At 47.7% G+C, this 21,112-nt stretch overlaps 1 protein-coding gene and 2 non-coding genes across 3 annotated transcripts; all 3 read left to right on the top strand.

Annotated features, from left to right (window-relative positions):
* The first annotated feature begins 754 nt into the window (after positions 1-754).
* Positions 755-12,116, top strand: TMEM214 (transmembrane protein 214). Its single transcript, XM_060026958.1, has 17 exons — positions 755-916; positions 1,904-2,103; positions 2,669-2,819; positions 3,107-3,241; positions 3,489-3,571; positions 3,999-4,104; positions 4,216-4,297; positions 4,617-4,718; positions 5,093-5,234; positions 5,666-5,757; positions 6,051-6,099; positions 6,294-6,407; positions 6,643-6,760; positions 7,290-7,386; positions 7,574-7,742; positions 7,868-8,019; positions 8,216-12,116. Exons 1-17 carry the CDS (start codon positions 772-774, stop codon positions 8,340-8,342), a joined length of 2,064 nt encoding a protein of 687 aa, XP_059882941.1. The 5' UTR covers positions 755-771; the 3' UTR covers positions 8,343-12,116.
* Positions 12,117-20,588: 8,472 nt separating this feature from the next.
* On the top strand, positions 20,589-20,678 carry TRNAY-GUA (transfer RNA tyrosine (anticodon GUA)). Its single transcript is given in 2 exon segments — positions 20,589-20,625; positions 20,643-20,678. It is a non-coding gene; the product is annotated as a tRNA-Tyr (tRNA).
* Positions 20,679-21,029: 351 nt separating this feature from the next.
* Positions 21,030-21,102, top strand: TRNAA-AGC (transfer RNA alanine (anticodon AGC)). Its single transcript has one exon. It is a non-coding gene; the product is annotated as a tRNA-Ala (tRNA).
* The last annotated feature ends 10 nt before the right edge of the window (positions 21,103-21,112 follow it).

Genomic DNA, 21,112 nt, shown 5'->3' with positions numbered 1-21,112 from the left:
ATACTACAAGCCTGGCAGAAGGCCCTCGGGAGATAGTGGATGTCTGAGCAGTAACCTGTTTGAGTGGTTCCCCAGGTCTGCAGCTCTCGATCCCTTCCCTGCCACATCTGGGACTTGAGACTGACTCTTGTGGTGGGAGTCAGAGTCTTTTCTTTCCCATTGCCTGGAAGGGGAACCCAGCGCTGGCTGTACCGGGGCCCCAGACTTTTCTGTGCCTCCTACCAGAAGGACTCTCCGCTCTCCACTTCCTGCCCTCCAAATACTGCCTCTTCCCTCAAACTCCATCCTCTTCCTTGTTCCTGCAGAACAGATTTTTATAGCTCATTAAACCCAAAGTTTAATCACTAGCAACAGAAAAACTAGCACTTTCCTACAAGGAAGGAAGCATTTAATCTTCAAACTCTCCTGGGAGATGAGAACTATTTTCATTCCATCCTTCTTGCACAACTAGAACGGAAAGAAAAACAAACAGTTAAATTTCCACCAAGTCACCCAATGCCTTCACATTTTGCTCAATAAAAGTTGTCTGAATGCAAAAGCCTCTCATCTCAACATCTTTGCCTGGCTGGTTTTTTGCTGCGAAAAGGCCCCGATGCCGACCCGACCCCTAGAGTGGGAGAACCAGGCAAACACGAAAGACTACAAGTCCCAGGCTGCCTTGCGGGTGGCGTCACGCGCCGCGAGGCCCTGCGAGGAGACGTGGCAGAGCGCTGCGCGTCCGCGCCGGACCGGAAAGTCCAGGGAGGTGGCCGTGGCGGGAGGCTCGGAGCCATGTCGGCCAGGACGGCGGGTGGGGGGCGCTGGGAGGTGGTGAAGAAGGGGCGGCGGCCTGGGGCCGGCAGCAGTGGTAAAGGCGGCGGAGGGGACCGCCGGGCGCTCGGGGAGGCGAACGGAGTGTGGAAGTACGACCTGACCCGTGAGTACCCACGCGGCCCGCCGCCGCGGCCCGGCCCCGGGCCTGCCCCCACGGGTGGTAGGGAGCAGCTACCCGAGCCCAGAGGGTCAAAACACCCCCGGACTCCTGGAGGCGCGAGCTCTCCTGCCGATCGGTACCTCCCAGTTCAGCCGGCGCTACCCTGGCGTTGCCTATTTTGAGCCTCACGGGAGGTAGACAGCGCGAGGGAAGTCGCTGTCCTTGCCTCTCAAATGAGTAAACTGAGGCCCAGCGAAGTTAGATGCCTTGTCCAGGATCCCATGTCAGTGGGGACCGGGATTCTGGTCTTCGGACGCTCAGCTGACTGCACATACGCCCTACCAGCTGTTCCCGGGCCCTGGCCTGGCCTCTCTGGGCAGGTGTCCGAGAGCTGCGGAGAGGCATCCTGGTTCATTATACACGGTGCCCCCGCCTTAAGTAACCAGCAGGTCGGGAGTGGGCGTGGGGACTGGGACGCACATGAGGCCCTGCACTGGGAGAAATGACCCACCACACACTGTCCACACCCACCAAGTATTATTCTAAGTGGTGCTGGTTTCCTCAAAGCCTCCTGGAGGAGTGGAGAAGGCTTGCCACTTGTTGATTATAGAGTTGTCACATCTGAACCAGAAGGAACTGGGGTAGAACCAAGATGGAAAAATCCTGATCTCCCAGACTGGTAGCCATTCAACAAAGAAGCCAGCCGTCCGTATCCCACCCCCAACCACCGATTCTCACATACTCTGATTTCCTAATAAAGAAACGTCTCATCTCTGTGAAAGAGCCCATGAACTCACGAGCTGTGATTACTGAAGAAGCAGCCAGGAGGGCTCCCTGCCCTGCTCCTGAAGCAGGACAGCAAGAAGGGGCTTTGAGGCAGGATCCTCCCTGGAGATGAATTAGGTGACAGTGTGGAGGAAGGGACCACTGTTCCTGTGAGGCCCTCCTGACTCAGGGCTGCCCCCCTTTCTCTGCCTGTCATTACCCCAGCTCCAATCCAGACGACAAGCACCCTGTATGAGCGGGGCTTTGAGAAAATCATGAAGCGGCAGAATAAGGAGCAGGTTCCACCCCCTGCTGTGGAGCCTAAGAAACCGGGGAACAAGAAGCAGACTAAGAAGGTGGCCACGCTCACCAACCAGAACCAGAAGCAGGGCCGCTTTCGCAGCCTGGAGGAGGCACTGAAAGCTGTGAGTGTGCCTAGGCTTTAGGCAGGGCAAGAATGAGGACTCAAGGAGTAGAGAAAATGAGAGGAGCGGGAGGGGGACAGGCGGCTCAGGGACCTGTGGAATGTGGGACATTGCTGGCTGAGAGGAGGCGTTCAGGAAAGGATGGAAACCCCAAGGGGTACAGTGTTTGCACTTAGGATGGAAAGGAAATACGTTTATAGAGAAACATAGATTAGTGAGAGGAGGGCCTTGAAAATCCAGAGATACAGGGAGGATTTAGAAAAACTGCTTGTGGTTCCTCTCCACAAGGAAGGAGTGATCTTTCATTTTCCATCTAGTCTTCTGTTTTTCCCCTTGAACCTGTGAAGGGCCCAAGAGTATTAGTCCTTGAGATCAGCAATTGCAGCTGTCATGGTCTCTGTTTCCTAAAGATCTGGATTCAGCAAAAGTGTGGCATTCCACATACTTTCGTTTAAAAGCAGAAACCCTTTGTTCTTCCTACCACCACCTAGTTCAACCATTTTCCCACCTCTACCCCATTACTCTGTACCCACAACTCACCATGAGGGTCCTGTGTCCCTGGCAGCTGGACCTGGCAGCTCTGCAGAAGGAACTGGACAAGAGCCAAAGCGTGTTCTCTGGCAACCCATCTGTGTGGTTGAAGGACCTGGCCAGCTATCTCAACTACAAGCTCCAAGTGCCTCCAAGTGAGCCCACACTAAGCCAGCATACTCACGGTTAGTTCTCCAGACAAGTTCAAGGAAATTATGAAAGGGCTGTGCGTAAGCATGTTACTTAGTAACTGAGCCCAATGCCCCCTACTGCCCTGATTTACATGGGTGATTTCAGCTGTTCTCAAATCATCATGGCTTAAAAGTTTCCGGACCTCGTTGAAATAGGGAGGATGCCAGCCACAGTGCAGTGACCTCTGCCTCCACGTACCGTTCTCAGGGGGCAAACCAGAGCTCTCAGAGCTGGCAGAGGCTTCTGGTCCTAGCACTCATACGAGGCCTCTCGGTCGCAGATTATCCCTACAGCCTGGTGAGCCGGGAGCTGCGTGGCATCATCCGAGGGCTACTGGCAAAGGCAGCGGAGTCTCTGGAGCTCTTTTTTGACCACTGTCTATTCACCATGCTACAAGAGCTGGATAAGACGCCAGGTGAGAGGGGCCCGTGAGGAATAGCCCAGTCCCATCTGGGGAGCCTACCCCCTTTTTCCTGCTTCAGGAGTAGCTGGGTGGTTCCGTTTCAGCAGAGAAGCGTGCTAACCTCAACACTCTTTTGGAAAAGGAGGAGGATGTTAGGACTCGCTGGGCCTGGGTTCTGGGCTCTCAGCTGTCAAAAGGGAGGTTACAGGTTTGGGATGCTGATTAGTATATGTAGGTCTGAGAATGTATATCTCTCCAGGGGAGTCACTACACGGTTACCGCATCTGTATCCAGGCCATTCTGCAGGACAAGCCCAAGATCGCCACCATGAACCTGGGCAAGGTGAGCTCAGGGTCGTGGTGGGGACATCGGGAGGCTAGGATTGGGGAGGCTGTGCGGAATCTACACTGTTAGACCCAATTAAGGGGTAGTGGGAGGTCCTGTAAGACAGATGATCACAGCTAACACTGTTAGCGCTTACTGTGTCTACTTTGTACATTATATGAGGTAGGTACTGCTGCTATTCCCATTTTGTAGATGAGAAGATTGAGCCACAGAGTTGGTCAACTAGTAAGTGGCAAGTATGGGTGGAGGCCACAGCCTGGTGCCGGAGCCTCCCTCTGAATCGCTCCGCCACGCTGTCGTGCTGCTGCCCTGTCCCACAGCCTTCCCCTCCTCTCTCAGTTGACATCTCTCTTCCTCCCTGGCTTGGGGAGTGCTCCTGGCACTCTGCCCTATCCCAACCTGTCTCTCCCACCGGTCTCCTCAGTTCCTGGAACTGCTGAGGTCCCACCAGAGCCGACCAGCAAAGTGTCTGACCATCATGTGGGCCCTGGGTCAAGCAGGTTTTGCCAATCTCACCGAGGGACTGAGAGGTAACGAGGAAGTGGGGAAGAGAGAGGGAGGTTTTGGAGCCAGCAAGTTGCTCTTTAATGTTCTCAGTGGATCCAGGCCTGAGGCGTCCTCCCTGACCTTTGTCTCCACAGTGTGGCTGGGGATCATGCTGCCTGTGCTGGGCATCAAGTCTCTGTCTCCATTCGCCATTGCATACCTGGATCGGCTGCTCCTGTGAGTAACGGCAGGGAACAGCAAGGCCAAGGCCCAGGGCGTTTTCCAGTGGCTATTTCAGCAAAATGGGGTGCTGTGATCCTGGTTTCCGTAGATGTGAGGAAAATCAGGACCAGCTCCTCCCAACTCACAGTGTGATGGGGAAGAAGGAAAGGGAGGGAGCCAGGAAGGGGAGGGGGATGGGGTAGAGTTTATGCCCTTTTTCTTTTTTTTTTTTTTACAGCTAGGTTATGCCCTTTTTTCTTAGATGTTATTCTTAGCTGTGTCCATGGCCCGGGCAGGTGGTCCCCAACAAGCCTGTTTCTTTCTTCCTCCACAGGATGCACCCCAACCTCACCAAGGGCTTTGGCATGATTGGCCCCAAGGACTTATTCCCACTTCTGGACTTTGCCTATATGCCCAACAACTCCCTGACTCCCAGGTAGGGCTGCCCTGGGGCACACCTGCTGTGAAGGATCCCAGCAGAGGGTTAGGAGTAGACAATATATGTCCCTTCCCTTCCAGCCACTCTACATCTGAGATTATCAACCTGCAAGTACAAGGGATCATTGAACCCCTGGAATTATATGGGCCCTCAAGTGTGATTGGCATGTGGGCATTTTCCTGGGGAGGGGACCCATGACTCTGAGCAAATTTTCCAAGAAGTCTCCGAGTCTAGAAAGATGCAGAACCATCACAAGGCCCTTCATGACTGCCCGCCTTGGGCAGGGTGTGGACTCTGAGGCAGGCAGAAGGGACACAGCGCACAAATCCATTTAGAGCTGTGCCTGGCTCTCTTCTCAACCCCCTCCACAGCCTGCAGGAGCAGCTGTGTCAGCTCTACCCACGACTGAAGGTGCTGGCATTTGGGGCGAAGCCAGAATCCACCCTGCACACCTACTTCCCCTCCTTCCTGTCCAGAGCCACCCCTGGCTGCCCTCCGGAGATGAAGAAAGAGGTGAGGAAATGGTGGGAGGCTCCTTTTTCCTTCCCAGGGGTCTGCTACAGAGGTCCTTATCTGCTGACAAAGGCCCTGCTTCAGGGAGCCCGTTTTCTGGGCATCCCCTTAGCTCACTCCTGACAGCTGCCTGCCCGGCTCCCTCATGCTCTGCCCTCAGAAGAACGGAGCCGAAAAGAGGCACATTCAGGTCTGGCCGGTCTCTGATATCCTGCCCCTTGCAGACAAGTGAACTTCGAGCTCAGGAGCCCTGGCCTCCCCCTTTACAGCCTCTCGGAGAGTTTTGGGGTATGGGCACAATTTCTCCATCCTTTAGGGTGGATGTGTTGCCCGGATGGCCTCACTTAAGAGAGGAGGATTACCTCCCAGCAATCTCCCTGCCACCAGCCCCGGGCCCCAGCAGTCTCTCCCTTCTCCTGTCCTCTGTGCAGCTCCTGAGCAGCCTGACCGAGTGCCTGACGGTGGACCCCTTCAGCACCGGCGTCTGGAGGCAGCTGTACCCCAAGCACCTGTCACAGTCCAGGCAGGTGGGGGTGGGAGGGTCACCTGCCCCTGATCCACACAGAGAAGCCTTAATTCACGCTTCTGGTGTGTCCCTGTCCTAGAAGCAGAAGGGGGATGTTTGTCACTTGTTCAGGCTCATGCCCCTCAAGTTCAGTGGGAACATTGCTGGGAGGCCTCTAGGAAGCTGCTCCTCTGCAGGGGGCGGGGAGGTGGATATCTTTCAGCCTGAAGGAGCGGGGCCTCGTGGAGGACAGGGGGATGGAAGGGGCCAAGTGGGTCTCCTGATTGGAAGGGGTTGTGCTTTCCCCACAGCCTGCTGCTGGAGCACTTGCTCAGGTCCTGGGAGCGGATTCCCAAGAAGGTAAGGAGCTGGGAGGACATGGCAGGCTGAGCCTCATCTGGGTTCTGGGTTCATACCCCTCAGCCACTGTCCCCCCTTTCTGAGAAGGTACTCTGTTAGCACATCTGGCATGGAAAACAAAGCAGAATGGAGGCTCAGGGTTCCCTCCTGGGCCAAATCTTACGATCTCAGCCTAGACTTTTCTTACCCTATAGACACAGAAGTCTTTGCAAGAAACCATTCAGTCCTTCAAGCTTACCAACCAGGATCTGCTAGGGAAGGGCAGCTGCAGCAACCAGGATGTCATCACCTGTGACGCGGCCTGCAAGGTGCCAGCGCCCAGCCCTCCCCCAGCCCCACAAACTGTTTTGTGTTGCTGTCTCAGCACACCCTGGGGTGGGCCTGTATCCCATACCTGCCCCACCTGTCCTTGGAGCCCGCACTACCTCCTGGGTAATGTGAGGGCCGGATCCTCTCCCTGGAAGGCCTAGCTCGAGGCCTGCTTTACGAGGCAAGGAGCAGCCCCTCTCCCTTCTGACCGCTGCTCTCTACCCCTTCTCCTAGAGTCTGTTGCAGCAGGCACGGGGCTTCTGGCTGCCCTGGACGCGGCTACTCCTGTTGGTGCTGGTCTTTGCCATAGGTTTCCTGTGCCATGACTTCCGGTCACACAGCTCTTTCCAGGGTAAGCAGGGATTGGCAGGCAAGGGAGGTAGCCTGGGGCTCTCTATGGGGACACAGAGCTGGATGTAGCACTCCCCGCCCCCAGCACAATCCGGAACAAACACTTTTCCGACAGATGTTTCAATCACACCTCAGATCAGACAGGTGCTTTGCAGTATAGAAATGCTTGCATATTCATGGTCTCATTTGAGTAGATGTGTATCTTGTTTTTAACTTCTGAGGAAACTGAGGCTCAGAAAGGTTTACCAATTAGCTGAAATACAGCTAGGAAATAGAAGGGCCGACCCTCAAAGCCGAGGCTTCTTGACGCCTAAGCCCTGGGCTCCACCTGGCTGCACCCTTCTTGCTCCCCTGGCCTGCATCCTCCCTCCGTGTGTGCTCCAGAGCAGACTGGAGGCAGCTCTGCAGCCCCAGGAGCACACTGAGTTCTGCCCCACCCCTCACTGGGTCTGCCCTGGGGCCTGTAGTGTCTGTCTCTCCGATCCCTTCCCCGCTCACCTCCCAGCTCACCCGAGGCCCCCTTTACTCAGCCTCCTTTTCTGGCCGGTTGCTTCATTCATCTGGTGTCTTGCCTGCTGGCCAACAAGCATGTACCAAGATCTACTCCTACAGCCTGCAAGGCTACAGGTGAGCACCTCCTGGGGAGGGGTGGGGTGGGAGAGAGAGGGCTTGCGTGTTCAGGCATTGACAATCAGTGGGAAGTGATGGTGGTTTTCCTTTCCCAAGGCCTCCCTTGCCCCAGCTGTTCTTGGGCCAAATTGCCTGTGAAAACTCAGAGACCTCCCTCCTTCCTCCCCTGTGTCTTCTCCTACAGCTGGCTGGAGGAGACATTGCCGGCCTGGGGTTCCCACTTGCTGACCATGGTGAGACCCAGCTTGCAGCTGGCCTGGGCCCACACCAGTGCCACAGTCAGCTTCCTTTCTGCCCACTGTGCCTCCCACCTTGCCTGGTTCGGTGACAGCCTCACCAGCCTCTCCCAGAGGGTAAGCCAGAGACAGGGAGGTCAGAGAAGGCTGCTCTCGCCAGGGGCTGAGTTCTTGGGAAGGTGCAGCCCCATGTGGACTGCATTCCCTGGCCACTCTAATCCCGTCCATTCTCCACGGTCCAGCTACAGACCCAGCTCCCTGATGCCCTGAACCAGCTGCTCCATTCTCTGAGGGAGCTGCTCCTGTTTCTCTACCAGAACGTCCTGCTGCCCACGTGGCACATGCTGCTTGAGGCCCTGGCCCGCGCCCAGGAGCACTGCCATGAGGCGTGCAGGTGAGACCCTCGCCCAGGGCACACCCTTTCTCCAGGGACGAGGCTCCTCTGTTGAGTCTCTCGCTCTGCCCTGGCCCCTGCTCATCCCTTGGCCACTTTGGGATGCGGGTTGTGAGTGTGAGCTACAGCCCTGTGACTTGACGCAGCTGCACATCACCGCGTTCCAACCTCCACAAATGTTCTGCTTTCCTCCCAGAGGTGGGGTGACCTGGGACTGCGTGAAGACACAGCTCAGTGAAGCTGCCCACCAGACCTGGCTCTGCCTACAGGAAACCACAGTGGCCTTCTTGAACTGGGCATTTGCCATGATACCCCAGCAGTAGGCCCTGCCTCCCTGGCTGCTGGGTTCTGTCTGGAGCAGACCATCTGAGACTGCTGGCGGGGAGAGGGTGGCAGTTCTGCATGGGGGTCTTTGTTACGTGGTGCCTAAGTTCTGTCTCCTAGGCAAGTGGTTGGCTGCCTCTGCCTCAGTTCTTCCACTTTGGCAGCAGCTGAGCCCAGGGGTATCTCAGCCTCCTACCCACGATTCCACTGAGCACTGCTCTGCCCGATTGCACACAGCTCCCAGCCTCTGTCCTTGGGCTGGTAGCCTCTCTCGCCTCCTCTCTTGTCTCCTGCTCTCCACTTCCTTCTCTCTCATTCCTGAAACCTCAGACAGCTCATCTCCAAAAAGGTGGGACTCCAGCAAGTGGTTTCTGCCTTCTTCCGACAAATGATTTCTGCTCCCAGACTTCAGCTGCAGCAGAAAAAAGAAAGGGACCTCCAGAAGAATCCAGAAGAATATAGCACCTCAGTGGGTGGCAGCAGCTTTGCCTCTACCACACCCTGGGTGTGGCTGTCAGTGGACATGGAGGCCTGGGTGGAAAGGCCTCTCACCTCAAAATGCTCAACTTAGGTCCTTCAAGGCCCCTCACTGCCCCTTCCATTGTGGTCCTACTTCCTCACTCGCCATTCCCCTTCAGTGCTGGGGGATCTCTGCCCCAATGTTCAGCCTTTCTCTGCTGCCCACCCCTACCATCCGTCTGGAGAGCAGAGCCCAGGTAATCATGTGCCTTGGGCCCAGGGAACCTTCAGCAGTCGGTTGAGACAGGATGTGGCCCATGGGTATGCCTACTTGGTGGAATAAAGGACACAGATTTGACTTCTAGCTTTCCTCTGTGCCTCTTCATACAGGAATTCCTGTAGTTGTGGACAGGAGGACAAAATTGAAGCACCTGCACGTTCTTCAGCCCCCTGCCCTCCCGAAGGTTGTAGCCACTGGCTGTAATTGAGCTTCTGGCAAGGAAAGCCCATTCTAAAGTTTGGTCTGTCGAGGGTTCTGGACACACTCCTCTTGCTCATGTATTGTCTCACTTGTCCCTGTGATTCGCGTCCCAGGATTTGCTTTGGTAGCTTGAGTATTCTATGCTTGGAAAAGTTGGGGAGAGTCTCCTAGAGGAATTCTTGGCCAGTGATCAGAGGGTGTCTTCTTTGTTCCCAGGACCTTAATTTATTAATTCGTTGATTTTATAGGCAGTGAGTGAAAGGTTTAGAACTCCAAGAGTCAAGGGTTTATCACCAAAGTCCCTTTTAATTTTTGACTTGAGACTATAATAATTAGCTAACTGCATGGGTTTTCGGTTCTTACCTCAAGCTTCTTTCCTTGAATGTTTCAAAAAATATAAGCAGTACTAGAGGTGCACTGCCTGCTCCAACTTCCGTGGGCTGGTTTCTGCTTCCGTCATAAACACCTGAGATGGCCAGCTGCCACTTTCCCCTTCACGGGCTGCCCTGAGATGCTGCCTCCATTTCCAGCAGCAAGATTATAAAGAAGCAAGCATAGAAAACTCTTGATACAAGGTGAGGCCGTGAGGACTATAGCATCTCACGTTTTTGTTCTCTTTCCTTGTTAGAATGTAACTACATTACCACATTGGGAAGAACCCTGCTCTTCTAGTGGCAGTCAGCCATGACCATTTTTCCCAGAAAAAAAGAAACCCTGCCTGGCAAAGGACCAAGGTTTAGGACTGCTAGGCAGGACAGTCCAAGGGCCCCAAGACATGTTCCATTGCCTCAGTTCTTCCTTACCAATCAGATGGGTTCAACTCTTAAGAGTAGTGAATCCTTGTAACCGTCCTGTATTCAAGGCAAATTGAAGAAGGGGGGCTGGTGTGAGCTTGGGTTGGCACGAGCGCAGGACCAGTAAAATGATAACACTCTGTCCTACAATAACATTGAGTCCAGCCAAGGCTGCTGGACTGGATTTTCAATCTAGCAACTCAGAGAATCCCACTTATAAGTGCTTCATTGGTTTCTAACGTGTGTACTCTTTCTACCTTGTTAGGTTCATTTAATCTCTGACATATGATCCTGGGATGCAACATTTTTCTTTAACTCAGGTAAACTGGGGTCTCCACAGCCTCTCCCAGGGACACTGACACCTTAATTGGCTTTATTCAGTAGACACAGTGGTTTGACCTGATAACTGGAATTGTCAGAATTTTTCCTCTGTCATTAGTCCGACGCTGTACCTGCTGTCCATTAAAGCTAGACCAGACATCCAGATGTTTTACTTTAGCAGAACTGTCAACGAACAGGAATCCAAGCTGAGCCAGTTAGTTGAACCAGTATGGACTGGTGGAGTACACTGATGCCGGCAGGCAGGCAATCACCCTGGTAATTGGTGTTTTGGGAAGTAAACTGACACCTGAAAGATCACTTCTAGACATTTTAACTTTACTTTTCACACACAGGTGGAGTTTTACAGAGAACATACCATATAACTGACGGGCAGTTTGAATACTGTTAACTAACTTTAGTTATTACTAGTTCTTGTACGGACTTGCAAATTATATCGCATGACTCATTAGAAACACTTCTTCCCATTTTTCTAAGTCTTAACGCATGGTTTTGGTTTCCTCTGGTCTGTGTACCCCGTCTACAGCCTCAGCTTTAGAGCAGGGCAGCTTGATGGGGAGCCTTACTATGGATAGATAATGCTGCTGGACTCCCACCTGTGACACTGGCAGTCCATTCTCAAATGGCTCCACTCTTACTAGAGTGGAGTGTTTCCCACAGAAATAGGCATGCCTGCCCTGCCCTATTCCAGAATGACCCAGTTGTCAATTATACAGAAATTTCAGTGGTTGGATGACCTCTGAGCATTTTAATATGTCTTAATCTCTCCTGAAGGAGTTTGGATTTAAGTGAACACTTAAAGTGACTAATTCTTTTTCTACATAATCTTCCTGGTTCTGCTCCCAAGGGGACTTTAGGGGGAAAAGGACCTTGCTTTTCCTTACGTGATGTTCCACTTTTACCTGGCAGTTTCATTGCCCAGACTTGAAGTATAAGAATTTGGGGGTGAGGGAGAGCTTTCACCATTCAGGGCATGAGCGAATACTTATTGACTATTGAATATTCTACCTATTAATAAAAACGTTGCGTTCAGACATGTTGGATGTGCCTTGGTATATCTTTTTTTACTATGTTAGTACACAAGTTATTAATTTTTAATAGACTTTATTTTTTATAGCAGTTTTAGGTTCACATCAAAACTGAGCAAAAAGTACCCTCCCCTTGCCCCACACTCCACAGCTTCCCTAATGTCAACATCAGTGAACCTACACTGACACATCAGTGTCACCTGGAGTCTATAGTTCCCATTCAATCTTTTTAAATTTATTGACTTGTTACGTAACATGTGGGCTATCCTGGAGAATATTCCATGTACACTTGAAGAATGTATTCTGCTGTTGTTGGGTGGAATGTTTTGTATATGTCTGTTAGGTCTGGTTGGTATGCTGATCAAGGCCTCCATTTCCTTACTGAGCTTATAAATACATTCTTAATGTTAAAAAACTTACAAATCAGTAAGAAGAGCACTAAACAACAGTAAAACTATGGATGAAAGACATACTTCATAAAAGAAATGCAAATGAACAATAGACTTAGGGGGAAAAAGTCCATTTCGTTGGCAAAGAAGTGTAAATTTAAAATAAGGTAGCGCTTACTTTTGCCTATCATATTAATAAAAGTTTTTTTAAGTGATAATATACTCGGTGAATGCTGTGATAGAAATTGGTATAATGTTTCTGGGGATTAATTTGGTAATATTTATCAAAAGCCTTAACAGTTTCATACTACTTTACCAAGTAGTTCCACTCCTATAAATATATTCTAGAGACTATAGAGAAGTAAACAGAAATATAGACAAAGATTTATGTACAAGAACATTTATTGTAGCAGTATTAATAGGAAAAATTTGGATAAACTGTGTCCAACAATAAGATGAGTATTTCAATGAACTTTTGTAAAAAAGCAAACGATGAGAAATGGCTGTTCAAATGGTGATTTCAAAAAATCTTTAATGACAAAATTGCTTGTTATTAATTGAGCTCAATTTATTGAAACATTGGCTACAATAAGAAATACAGAAAATAAGTGTTGGCAAGGTTGTGGAGAAATTGGAACTCTTCTACAATGGTGGTGGGAATGAAAAATTGTTCAACCGCTGTGGAAAACAGTTCGGCAGTTCCTCAAAGAGTTAAACATAATTACCATAAAACTCAGCAATTCCATTCTTAAGAGTATACCCAGGAGAAATGAAAACATACATCCACACAGAAACTTGTACACGAATGTTTATGGCAATATTATTCATAAAAGCCAAAAGGTGCGCCTGCTGGCCACTGGTGGGGGACCCTTAACACCCAAGGAGACGGGAGGAACCCCAAAGTGAACCAGTAGGACGGAGGGGGACGGAGTGGGGAGGTGAAGTGGAGGCCAGACAGGATTGGCGCCCCTGAGGCTGGGGAGATCAGGAGAAGCAGGTGGGAGGGACTCTCGGAGAGCAGCCGGAGAGGAGCAGAGGGCGATCGCCTGGCCCACTTAGGCCGGGGAGCCTGCTGAGCTCCCAGGTGAGGTCCCCTAGCCTCTGGGACCAGGGATGGGGGGCACGCCTGGGCCCCTTCTGTTCCTGGAGCCTAAGCCCCACCCCCAACAGCTCCCAGGGCCTTTCCCAGCCCTGCGGGTCCTGAGCATTGGCCCCGCCCACCACCCAAACCTCGCCCTTGCTTAGGCCCCGCCCTCCACAGCTAAGGCTTTCCCCCCCTTTTTTTTTTCCCTCCTCTTTTTTACTATTGTGTACTGATGTACCTTCTGGTTGTTGAGTCATCTATATTTTTATTTTTATATTCTTCCTAACATATCTGTTAGCTTCTAGTCTAATTTTATTTTTTACTTTGTTATTGTTCTTTTTTTTTTTTTTTTTGCCACCCCAGGCAGCTTGTGGGATCTTGGTTCACAAACCCTGGGTCCAGCCGAAGCACCTGCAGTGGGAGCTCTAAGTCCAAACCACTGGACTAACAGAGAACCTCAGACCCCAGGGAATATTCATCGGAGTGAGGTCTCACAGAGCTCCTCATCTCAGCACCAAGACCCAGCTCTACCCAATAGCCTACAACTCCAGTGTTGGAAACCTCAGGCCAAACAACCAGTAAGACAGGAACACAATCCCACTCATAAAGAGAAAAAATGAGATGGCAAAAAAATATGTCACAGATGAAGGAGAAAGGTAAAAACCTACAAGACCAAATAAATGAAGAGGAAATAGGCAATCCACCTGAAAAAGAATTCATAGTAATGATAGTAAAGATGATCCAGAATCTTGGAAATAGAATGGAGGCATGGATTGAGAAAATACAAGAAATGTTTAACAAAGATTTAGAAGAACTAAAGAATAAACAAACAGAGATGAGCAACACAATAACTGAAATGAAAAATACACTAGAAGGAATCAAATAACAATAACTGAGGCAGAAGAATGGATAAGTGAGCTGGAAGACAAAATGGTGGAAATAACTGCCAAGGAGCAGAATAAAGAAAAAAGAATGAAAAGAATTGAAGACGATCTCAGAGACCTCTGGGACAACACTAAATGCACCAACATTCGAATTATAGGGATCCCAGAAGAAGAAGAGAAAAAGAAAGGGTCTGAGAAAATATTTGAAGAGATTATAGTTGAAAACTTCCCTAACATGGGAAAGGAAATAGTCACCCAAGTCCAGGAAGCACAGAGAGTCCCATACAGGATAAACCCTAGGAAAAACACACCAAGACACATATTAATCAAACTAACAAAAATGAAATTCAAAGAAAAAATATTAAAAGCAGCAAGGGAAAAACAAAAAAATAACATACAAAGGAATCCCCATAAGGTTATCAGATGATTTTTCAGCAGAAATTCTGCAGGCTAGAGGGGAGTGGCAGAATATACTTAAAGTGATGAAAGAGAAAAACCCACAACTAAGATTACTCTACCCAACAAGGATCTCATTCAGATTCGATGGAGAAGTCAAAAGCTTTTCAGACAAGCAAAATCTAAGAGAACTCAGCACCACCAAACTAGCTTTACAACAAATGCTAAAGAAATTTCTCTAAGTGGGAAACACAAGAGAAGAGAAAGACCCACAAAAACAAACCCAAAACAATTAAGAAAATGGTAGTAGGAACATACATATCAATAATAACCTTGAATGTAAATGGATTAAATGCTCCAACCAAAAGACACAGACTGGCTGAATGGATACAAAAACAAGACCCATATATTTGCTGTCTACAAGAGACCCACTTCAGACCTAGGGACGCATACAGACTGAAAGTGAAGGGATGGTAAAGGATATTCCATGCAAATGGAAATCAAAAGAAAGCTGGAGTAGCAATACTCATATCAGATAAAATAGACTTTAAAATAAAGACTGTTACAAGAGATAACGAGGGACACTACACAATCCAAGAAGAAGATATAACAATTGTAAATATTTATGCACCCAACATAGGAGCACCTCAATACATAAGGCAAATGCTAACAACCATGAAAGGAGAAATTGACAGTAACACAATAATAGTAGGGGATTTTAACACCCCACTTACACCAATGGACAGGTCATCCAAAATGAAAATAAATAAGAAAACACAAGCTTTAAATGACATAATAGAACAGATAGATCTAACTGATATTTATAGAACATTCCACCCAAAAGTGGCAGAATACACTTTCTTCTCAAGTGCACATGGAACATTCTCCAGGATAGATCACATCTTGGGTCACAAATCAAGCCCTGGAAAATTTAAGAAAATTGAAATTGTATCAAGCATCTTTTCTGACCATAATGCTATGAGATTGGAAATCAATTACAGGAAAAAAAACTGTAAAAAACACAAATACATGGAGGCTAAATAGTGCGCTACTAAATAACGAAGAGATCACTGAAGAAATCAAAGAAGAAATTTAAAAAATACATAGAAACAAATGATGAAAACGTGACGACCCAAAACCTATGGGATGCAGCAAAAGAAGTTCTAAGAGGGAAGTCTATAGCAATACAATCTCACCTCAAGAAACAAGAAAAATCTCAAATAAACAATCAAACCCTGCACTGAAAACAAGGAGAGAAAGAAGAACAAAGAAAACCCAAAGTCAGTAGAAGGAAAGAAATCATAAAGATCAGAGCAGAAATAAATGAAATAGAAACCAAGAAAACAATAGCAAAGATCAATAAAACTAAAAGCTGGTTCTTTGAGAAGATAAACAAAATTGATAAATCCTTAGTCAGACTCACCAAGGAAAAAAGGAAGAGGACACAAATCAGTAAAATTAGAAATGAAAAAGGAGAAATCACAACTGACACTGCAGAAATACAAAGGATTATAAGAGACCACTACAAACAACTATATGCCAATAAAATGGACAACCACGAAGAAATGGACAAATTCTTGGAAAGGTACAATTTTCCATGACTGAACCAGGAAGAATTAGAAAATGCAAACAGACCTATCACAAGTAATGAAATTGAAACCATAGTTAAAAATCTTCCAACAAACAAAAGTCCAGGACCAGACGGCTCACAGGCAAATTCTATCTAACATTTAGAGAAGAGCTAACACCAATCCTTGCCAAACTCTTCCAAAAAATTGCAGAGGAAGGAACATGCCCAAACTCATTCTATGAGGCCACCATCACCCTGATACCAAAACCAGACAAAGATAATACAGAAAAAAGAAAATTATAGACCAATATCACTGATGAACATAGATGCAAAAATCCTGAATGAAATACTAGCAAACAGAATCCAACAGCACATTAAAAGGATCATAAAGCATGATCAAGTGGAATTTATCCCAGGGATGCAAGGATTCTTCAGTATATGCAAATCAATCAATGTGATACACCACATTAACAAATAAGGAATAAAAGCCATATGATCATCTCAACAGATGCAGAAAAAGCTTTTTACAAAATTCAAGACTCATTTATGATAAAAACTCTCCAGAAAATTGGCATAGAGAGAGCCCACCTCAACATAATAAAGGCTATACATGGCAAACCCACAGCAAGCATCATACTCAATGGTGAAAAACTGAAAGCATTTCCACTAAGATCAGGAACAAGACAAGGCTGTCCACTCTCGCCACTTTTTTTTTTTTTTTTTTTTTGTGCCGTACATGGGCCTCTCACTGTTGTGGCCTCTCCCATTGCAGAGCACAGGCTCTGGATGCACAGGCTCAGAGGCCATGGCTCACGGGCCCAGCCGCTCTGCGGCATGTGGGATCTTCCTGGACCGGGGCATGAACCCATGTCTCCTGCATTGGCAGGCAGACCCTCAACCACTGCGTCACCAGGGAAGCCCTCTCGCCACTCTTATTCAACATAGTTTTGGAAGTCCTAGGCACGGCAATCAGAGAAGAAAAAGAAATAAAAGGAATACAAATTGGAAAAGAAGAAGTAAAACTGTTACTGTTTGCCAATGACATGATACTATACATAGAAAATCCTAAAGATGCCACCAGAAAACTACTAGAACTAATCAATGAATCTGGTAAGGTTGAAGGATACAGAATTAATGCACAGAAATCTCTGGCATTCCTATACACCAACAACAAAAAATTAGAAAGAGAAATGAAGGAAACACTCCCATTTACCATTGCAACAAAAAGAATAAAATACCTAGGAATAAACCTGCCTAAGGAGGCGAAAGACTTGTACTCAGAAAATTATAAAACACTGATGAAAGAAATCAAAGATGACATAAAGAGATGGAGAAAAATACCATGTTCTTGGATTGGAAGAGTCAATATTGTGAAAATGACTGTACTACCCAAAGCAATCTACAGATTCAATGCAATCCCTATCAAACTACTAATGGAATTCTTCACAGGATTAGAACAAAAAATTTTACAATTCGTATGGAAACACAAAAGACCCCGAATAGCCAAAACAATCTTGAGAAAGAGAAATGGAGTTGGAGAAATCAGGCTCCTCGACTTCAAACTGTATGACAAAGCTACAGTAATCAAGACAGTATGGTACCGGCACAAAAACAGAAATATAGATCAATGGTACAGCATAGAATGCCCAGAAATAAACCCACGCACACATGAGCACCTAATTTACAACAAAGGAGGCAAGAACATACAATGGAGAAAAGGCAGCCTCTTCAATAAGTGGTGCTGGAAAAACTGGACAGCTACATGTAAAAGAATGAAATTAGAACACTACCTAACACCATACAAAAAAATAAAGTCCAAATGGATTAAAGACTTAAATGTAAGACCAGACGCTATAAAACTCTTAGAGGAAAACGAAGGAAAAACACTCTTTGGCATAAAACACCGCAAGATCTTTTTTGACCCACCTCCTAGAGTAAGAGAAATAAAAACAAAAATAAACAAATGGTACTTATTTAAACTTAAAAGCTTTTGTACAGCAAAGGAAACCATAAACAAGACAAAAAGACAACTCTTAGATTGGGAGAAAATATTTGCAAATGAAACAACAGACAAAGGATTAATCTCCAAAGTATACAAACAGCTCATGGAGCCAATATCAAAAAAACAAACAATCCAGTTAAAAAATGGGCAGAAGACCTAAATAGACATTTCACCAAGGAAGACATACAGATGGCCAAGAGGCACATGAAAAGATGCTCAACATCACTAATTATTAGAAAAATGAAAATCGAAACTACAATGATATATCACCTTACACCGGTCAGAATGGCCATTATCAAAACAGCTAGAAACAATAAATGCTGGAAAGGGTGTGGTGAAAAGGGAGCGCTTCTACACTGTTGGTGGGAATATAAATTGATACAATCACTATGGAAAACAGTATGGAGGTTCCTTAAAAAACTAAAAATAGAACTACCATTTGACCGAGCAATCCCACTACTGGGAATATACCCTGAAAAAACCATAATTCAAAAAGAGACGTGTACCACAATGTTCATTGCAGCACTGTTTACAATAGCCAGGACATAGAACCAACCTAAATGTCCATCGACAGATGAATGGATAAAGAAGATGTGGTACATATATACAATGGCATATTACTCAGCCATAAAAAGAAACGAAACTGAGTTATTTGTAGTGAGATAAATGGACCTAGAGTTTGTCATACAGAGTGAAGTAAGTCTCAAAGAGAAAAACAAATACCGTATGCTAACACATATATATGGAATCTAAAAAAAAAAAAAAAAAAGGTCCTGATGAACCTAGTTGCAGGGCAGGAATAAAGACATAGACATAGAAAATGGACTTGAGGACATGGGGTGGGAGGGGGAAGCTGGGACGAAGTGAGAGTAGCATCGACATATATACACTACCGAATGTAAAATAGCTTAGTGGGAAGCAGCAGCATAGCACAGGGAAATCAGCTCCGTGCTTTGCGATGACCTATAGGGGTGGGATAGGGAGGACGGGAGGGAGGCTCAAAAGGGAGGGGATATGGGGACATGTATATGCATATGGCTGATTCGCTTTGTTGTGCAACAGAAACTAACACAGTATTGTGAAGCAATTATACTCCAATGAAGATCTATTTTTAAAAAAAAAAACACCAAAAGGTGGAAATAGCCCTAAGGTCCATCAACAGAAGAATCAACAAAGGAATAGAATATTATTTAGCCATAAAAAGGGACAAGTACAGATACATGCTACAATTTCAATGACTCTCAAAACATTATGATAAGTGAAAGAAATTAACACAAAAAGTCACATATTTTACGATTTCTTTTGTATGCAATCTCCAGAATAGGTAAATCCGTAGAGACCGAAAGCGTATTAGTCGTTGCCAGGGGCTGGGTGAAGTATGGATGGGAGTGATTACTTTAAGGGTACAGGGTGTTCTTCCAAGGTGATTTTTAAAAAAAGAAGATTTTAGACTAGAGAGAGGTTTGCACAACATTGTGAACGTACTAAATGCCACTGAATTGTTCATACTTTAAAATAGTTAGCTGTATGTTATGTGAATTTCGCTCAAAAACAAAACAAAAACCCCAAGCAACGTAATTATATTCTGCTTTCCAGCCCCCCCCCCCCACAAGAAAGACAGTGAGAGCGCTAATCACCGTTCCAAGAAAACTACCCCAAACTAACGTTCTAGGACATAATGATAGCATTTGCAGCAGCAGAATGAAGTTAAACCAATACATCAATGGGAAGATGTTAACCTCCTGCTTTGTGGATGGGCACAGGCGTGAACCCCGTGTTGCGTTCAGTGACAACAGAAACTTCGGATTTAAAACAGACTGAGCGAACCCCAAAAATGTTGGAGCCGCAAGGGGCTTAAAACCATCGCCCGACCTGGATTTGCCCGGGCGATTGTGACTCGGGGTAACACAGGCGGTTGCAGAGCTGGCAATGGAGACCAGGTCTCCCCGCACACCCACCCCGCCACACCGCGAAGCAAATCTTCACACACGAGTTGGGTTTTAGGTTTGTTTCTTTGTTTTAAAATCCCGGGAGCTTTTAGTGGGCAAAGGATTGTGGGCTGGCATGCCAGGCCCCTGGAAGGAGAGATGCAGGTGTGAGGCGGGCAGGGGCGGGAGCCGGGTGAATGCTAGCGGCCCGACTCCCCGCCCGGCTCAGGGCCCCGTCCGCAATCACTAATCCCGGGCATCCCGCGTGGCCCGCTCCAGCGTCGCCAGGCTCGCCTCCAGCAGCTCGGTGGTTTGTATCTTTCTTGCTCTTAGGAGGAAGAGATCCTGACAAACATGGGTTAATTGACTGAATGAATGTCCTTCACATCAGGAGAGCAGTAGGATTTTACTGACGCCCTTGGAGAAACCGGAGAGAAACGAGGAGCGGAAATAGCGAACGTAAGCGGTCGGCTTTGCAAACCCAGCGGGCGCCGGGCGATTGTAGAGCACGTGTGCGTACCCGCCCGGCTGGAGAAATGCGGCCCATAAGTCAGGGTTGTGGGCCAGGTCTCGAAGTGTCCGCAGTCCTGTAAGAAACCACAGCTGGTGGGGGCGGGGGGGGCGGTATCGTTTTGTAAAAAGCAAGGAAACGGAAGGGAAACTGTATTGCCCGTGTTTCCTTCGTCCAGGGTTGGAAAGCGGGTCCTTTGGCAGCGCCCTTTGCTCGCATTTCTGTCTCCGGGTTCCTCTGTTCTGTGCACCCTGGAGGAGCTCGGCCCCGGGGAGTTCCTTTAGAGGGTGGGGGCCAGACCACCCTAAAATTACTGAGACCCTGGAGTGAGGTCTTGGTAAGTATTAGAGGAACGACGGCAGCTTCTTACAACGGCGGGGCCTTCGATAGCTGAGTTGGTAGAGCGGAGGACTGTAGTGGAGCGAGCTACGGCAATCCTTAGGTCGCTGGTTCGATTCCGGCTCGAAGGACTTCGTGTGATCTTTTTAGCTTCCACTCATTCAGAGGAGAAAAGCTTACCTAGAAGCCGGCTGTGAGTTGCGTACGCACTGCAGATGTTCCGTGAAACATATATGCAGTAAATAGGGTATGGGTACGCCCTCTTGGGGGTTACATGCAAAGGAATGTTAACCTGTGCTTTTAAATGAGGCTTATTATTGCTTATGTGTAATTATTATATGTCTGCTTTTAAAAATCTTGCCCCTGGTCCCGCTGCACTTGAGTGCTAAGCTAAATGAATGTTCTGAATTGCGGTCGGTTCACTGGTCAGGGGACACCCCGGAACAACCTGTAAGGCAAAAAGAAAGAAGCCCACAACGGCCGGGGGATTAGCTCAAATGGTAGAGCGCTCGCTTAGCATGCGAGAGGTAGCGGGATCGATGCCCGCATCCTCCACTCGGTTTTT

The sequence above is a fragment of the Delphinus delphis genome, chromosome 12, assembly GCF_949987515.2.
Source record: "Delphinus delphis chromosome 12, mDelDel1.2, whole genome shotgun sequence".
Taxonomy (NCBI): Eukaryota; Metazoa; Chordata; class Mammalia; order Artiodactyla; family Delphinidae; genus Delphinus; species Delphinus delphis.
Note: the sequence above shows the minus strand (reverse complement) of the source record. Positions and strands in the feature narration are given on the sequence as shown.

What these genes read in the sequence shown, in the direction of transcription:
- TMEM214 (XM_060026958.1), top strand. Translation starts at nt 772, where the DNA reads ATGTCGGCCAGGACGGCGGGTGGGGGGCGCTGGGAGGTGGTGAAGAAG. An exon ending in AAGCACCTGTCACAGTCCAG is followed by an intron (nt 5,758 to 6,050) that starts GCAGGTGGGGGT and finishes CTTTCCCCACAG; the next exon opens with CCTGCTGCTGGAGCACTTGC. An exon ending in GGGAGCGGATTCCCAAGAAG is followed by an intron (nt 6,100 to 6,293) that starts GTAAGGAGCTGG and finishes CTTACCCTATAG; the next exon opens with ACACAGAAGTCTTTGCAAGA.